This window comes from Cryptotermes secundus, unplaced genomic scaffold (genome assembly GCF_002891405.2).
Source record: "Cryptotermes secundus unplaced genomic scaffold, Csec_1.0 scaffold667, whole genome shotgun sequence".
In the NCBI taxonomy this organism is placed as follows: Eukaryota; Metazoa; Arthropoda; class Insecta; order Blattodea; family Kalotermitidae; genus Cryptotermes; species Cryptotermes secundus.
Window position 1 is genome coordinate 241,513 of NW_019721771.1, and position 5,118 is coordinate 246,630.

At 42.9% G+C, this 5,118-nt stretch overlaps 1 protein-coding gene across 1 annotated transcript; it reads right to left on the reverse strand.

Annotated features, from left to right (window-relative positions):
* Positions 1-1,118: 1,118 nt before the first annotated feature.
* Positions 1,119-1,466, reverse strand: LOC111875761 (histone-lysine N-methyltransferase SETMAR). The gene has a single exon (XM_023872256.1). It carries the CDS (start codon positions 1,464-1,466, stop codon positions 1,119-1,121), a length of 348 nt encoding a protein of 115 aa, XP_023728024.1.
* Positions 1,467-5,118: the final 3,652 nt, after the last annotated feature.

The window sequence follows — 5,118 nt, forward strand, 5'->3', positions numbered from 1 at the left end:
CATATTCTCTCCCCTCATACGCCTTCATGGAGCAGTGTTCAGTTAGTTAAGCACGCGGACAACTTTATCTTTACTTTTACAGTGTTTGATAATCGCTGGCATCTCGGAGTTAGTTCATCGAATGGTGGTGCGGTGTCATATGAGGTTCTGCAGAGACAGCCCCTCTTCTCTTTTTACGTTCCATTTCCTTAATTATTAGCTTGAGGTACTTCATTTTCGAAGGGGCCAACTAATCTAATTGAGTCAGGCGTAAGAAATGAGTCTCAAAAGAAATTCCACGAATGTTGTATTTCAGGTTCCTATGCTGGATACTATGAAGAGTATTGTATTGTGACATGACACCCGAAAGCCGGAATAAAGAAGTCAGAAGAGACGTTCATGTATAGGTAACGATTCGGTAAACACATTATCGCGGCAACGAATACGCAAGCAACAATAGAGTAACTTCAGTTGCTATGCAACGGACCTGCAAACACTCATTCAAAAAAATATAGAGGTTGTGTTTTCTGTTTGGTCCGTGCAAAGTAATTATAAAGAAAAGTTCAGTTCAGTTGAGTTGAGTTTTGACACGCCAGCCTGCCAGGATGTGACCTTGGGAAGAGAGATTGAATTGAGTTGGCACTTGCAGAATAATGTCAACAAAGGAATTAGACTGGGAGAAGAAGACTTGATTTGTGATTTGAAATTACTGTTAATCTCTTATAAATCCGTTACTAGGATACGATTATTAAAGACTGAGAAACAGTGTGCGTATGTAACGGTGACTTGTAAAGTGTGTATATCAGCCATAGCCTGTAGTTCAGAGTGGGGTGTATAGGGTGTCAATAAATCAAATCCAAAACCTGTCTTATAAATCACGCATAACCCCTACACGTGACAATATCTTCTAGGTTGTAATTTGGAGAGAGCCCGAAGTTTCTGGGATCGAAGGATGAGGAGGGGGTACGCTGAACTGAGTTTGCCGTTTGCTGCTCCGTATTTCTTGCATGGCGTACTTTTCGACCCTGAAGAAGGAGACTATATGTTTCTCCGAAACGTCGGCCTCTCTCTGAAATTTAATTTCAGAAATAATGCACATAATTTTTTGTTTACGTCCATGTTTATTTTTTAATATCTCTTTACAGTCCTTCAATATAGTCCCCCTGCTTCTCAATGACCGAGTCCCAACGTGTGGGAAGCTTTACTATTCCATCCGGGTCACCGTCTTTGATTATCTGTCGAATGGCTCGGGTACTGCAGCAGGAAGCTCTTCCAGACGGAAAACGACGGCCTCGCATAGGTTGTTTCAACTTTGGGAATAAGTCGAAGTCTGGTGGACTCATTTCCGGGCTGTAGGGAGCATGAGGCAGCACCTCCCAACCATATTGGGGCAGCTTTTCTGTTACGACATTCCCGATGTGCGGACGAGCTTTGTCATGGAGAATGATCGGCCCAGCCTCGAGCAACTGAGGTTGGTTTTTGTGCATTTTTCTGCACAAATTTTGCATAAAGTCACGATAATAAAATGCTGTGACACTGTTCCCGCACAGAACTGTCTGTCATGATTATTCCTTGGTGATCATAAGCAAAGATCATAATTTGTTTGACATTTGATTGGGATCGTCGAAATTTTTTTGGTCGTGGGGAAGATGGACCTCTCCACTCGTTGGACTGTGATTTCAGCTCCGGTTCAAAGTCTCCAACCCACGTTTCATCAATAGCGACAAGTCTATACAAGATTGCTTGACCTTCAACGTCGAATCTTTATTTCAGCAAAATTGCAATGTCGAGGCGTTTCTCCTTCTGTTCAGCAGTCAAGCAGTGAGGGACCCATCGAGCAGAAATCTTTCTCTTCATTAAATCACTTGTCAGAATTTGGAATATTGACGTTGGTGGAATCCCCGTGGTTTCAGGAAGTTCCTCACATGTCGCACGACGATCTTCTTCAAGAGCATCTGACAGAAGTTTCACACTTCGTTTATCTGTTGATGTTTTCGGCCTTCCTAGCCTTGGATCATCGTTTATGCTCTCACGACCGCAACGAAAACGACTAGCCCAGCGAGAAACTGTACTGCGGTCCACTGTTAACTCGCCACAAACTTCACTTAAAGCACTGTGGATTTCTCTCGGGTTTTTTTCCACTTAAAGTTTCGATCTTAATGTACGACCTTTGATCTTCAACAGTCACAATACCCGAGAACCGTGCAGACTCCATTTCTAACTCTCGTTATTTAAATTAAACAAAATAACGTGCTTCTCTCTCAAGCCCTGAACTGTAACTGACGTGAGGCTCACTGTTGTTGCGTCATCTAATCCGTAGTGATGCCAACCTGTGCATTATTTGTGAAATAACCCAGGTACAGCATTACAACCCAGAAGATTCCATTCTTACGTATCGTGAGAACTAAATTTTTCCGACTTTGTTTTCTCCAGAAATTTAGTAGCTGGAAAAATATAGCAGTCAGTGGGTGGATGGGTGGATGTGTGGGTGGGTGAGTGGACGGACGGAAGGATGGAAGGACGGATGGATGGAAAAACAATGTCTTGAGACTTGGATATGGTTTTCGAAAAAGTTTTGGACTCTGCCCTAGCCGGGGCGTAATATAAATTTATATTTCGGAAGAATGATGCTTCGAATAGTTATATAATGTTATCTTAACGATATTGACAGGCAATAAAGTGATAGAAATAGCTAAAATTAATTAATAATTTAAAATTTATTAATTCACTAGCTGTACCCGGCCACGCGTTGCTGAGGCAGATCGAGTGAATTCAAAAATTCTGTTGGGTAATTAACCGCTTCATCTGCTTCCTCAACAGTGTCGACGGACTTGTATGTGACTGCCTCGCAGTGAATGTTAGACTGAATGATATTGTTAAGTTCGTAGACGTCTTTGTTCTTGGCCGCAAGAATAGCTCGTTCACTCAGCCAATCGTGATTCTTATAATTGGTTTGAATATTGGGCAATACTTTTCAACCAATTCTTCTTTTGACGTCACTAAATTGCAGAAGTTATGCGGCAACGAAATTCGTCCTGAGGTCAGATGAACCGGCACCTGTCCGTTCCCAATTTCCAGCAATTGATATGAGAATATCTCAGCCGATCGATCGTTTTGCAGCTGGACGCGCGTATTTGTAGTTAATTTTAACGTCTTTACGTGACGCCACAAACTAGAGTATTTCAGGCAAGCATTTATTTCGTCCGCTGGTGTCGATCGAGGAATTACAGGTAATGTTTGACTGAAATCTCCTGCAAGCAATATTAATGCGTTCCCAAATGGTCTGATGTTTCCAGACAAATCTTGCAATGATCGATGAAGGGCCTCGAGCGATTTTTTTGTGCGCCATTGTGCATTCATCCCAAACAATAAGTTTGCATATTTGCAATACCCTTCCCATGCCTGATGCTTTGGAAATGTTGCACGTGGGAGTTTCAATGAATTGCATGTTCAATGGCAATTTCAAAGCGGAATGAGCAGTTCTTCCACCCGGTAGCAATGTCGCAGCTATTCCGGACGACGCAAGAGCTAAGGCTATGTCATTTTGGGATCGAATTGCTGCCAGAATCAATCTAATTAGGAACGTTTTACCAGTTCCTTCTGGCGCATCTAAGAAGAAGAATTTTGCAACCCCGTTATTGACAGTTTGCATTATTTGATCGTAAGTGCCTTTTTGCTGAAGCGTTAGCTTAGGAATATTTGATTGCACATACGACAAAAGATCACCCGTGTTGTAATGTTGTTCACGACGCAATTCTACATTGAACGAAGCAGCAGCAGATCGATTCGGTGATGACATTCCCAGTTGATTGAGAACTTTGTTCGCGATTTCTAAGCACAAATCTTCAGTCATTATCAACGCTTCGTTGCAGATTTCTGCTGTGAAATCCATGTTCATTTTATAATTTTCTTTGCGTATTCGACGGAAAATATCTTCAGCCATGTGTGATTTATATTTCTCCCATAACTCTGTTGGAGATGAAGGAGAGCATGCGGTCAATATGATTGCAAACAATGCACGAATTTGATGTGGATGTGACGTGTTGCACGCGTCAGTAATGCATATAGCGTGTTTGGGTATGTCACGCTACAAATAACTTTACGCCGTATTAATTATAGCGAATCTTTATTGTAATTCACTTGCGCACTTTACAATTATCGCCACTTACAGTATTAGAGTTACTGGTTACACAATCTCTTGGCCAATACTTCTCTTACCGCCCTCCTCGTCTCTTCGTCGTTACTGCTCAGTGAGACTTCAAGCCTCACGAGTTGGTCGTCAATTATACCTGCCCTTCACGTTCGCACCTTTGTGGTCTGCACTATCATCCGCCGCTTCCTTGTATCTGTCTGATTAAGGGTAGGGTGTAGGATTGCTCTGAATACTTGAATTTTTATGGGCGCCAGTGGACTTGGGTGAAATCCACGAGTTTGGAACGGGGAAAACAAAGGTGGGGATATGGATAGGCGGGCGTTTGGGGTTCCGACTGCTCAGAAGGTAGGACGAGATTCTGTCTCAGGGCGACTTCTGGGCCTTGCTCACACAAGGAGAGAGAAAACACTGAAAAAAACCTCGCACTTCACCAACACTGTTGCTTTTATTGTTAGTGTTCACTAGAGTTACACATTACGAGGCCCTAGCACTTGGACTTTGTACACCAATTTAACGTCCGGGAGGTTACTACTGTTACTCCCTTTGGCTACTCACTCCCGTTACTCAGTCTTGATGTCTCACCGCTCTTATTCCCTTGTAATGACTTGTAATGACTGCTCTTATTGCCTTGTAATGACTGCTCTTATTGCTCTGTAATGACTCACTCCCTCTATTTCATTCTGATGACTGACTCCCGCTCTGGAGAGGCAGACGTCCCGACGGTTCCGGAAACGCCTGGATTCCTCTCCTCTGAAATTTTGCTGATTGGCTGAACCTAAAATTTGGGTGTTTCTCTCATTTGCATTCAGCCAATCCCTATCCAGATCCATGTTAATTTGGGCCTATGTACAACACGGTCCCCCTGACAGCTCTCAAATAAATGGAGGTACGCTAACAATCGCTCGGTACGCCCCTTCGAAAATTATTGCGACTCGTATCTGTCAAGTCTCAAATTTTCAAAGACTCGAACCGTCGAAGTTAAGCAT

Coding starts and splice junctions, on each gene's coding strand:
- LOC111875761 (XM_023872256.1), bottom strand. CDS start 1,466: ATGCACAAAAACCAACCTCAGTTGCTCGAGGCTGGGCCGATCATTCTC.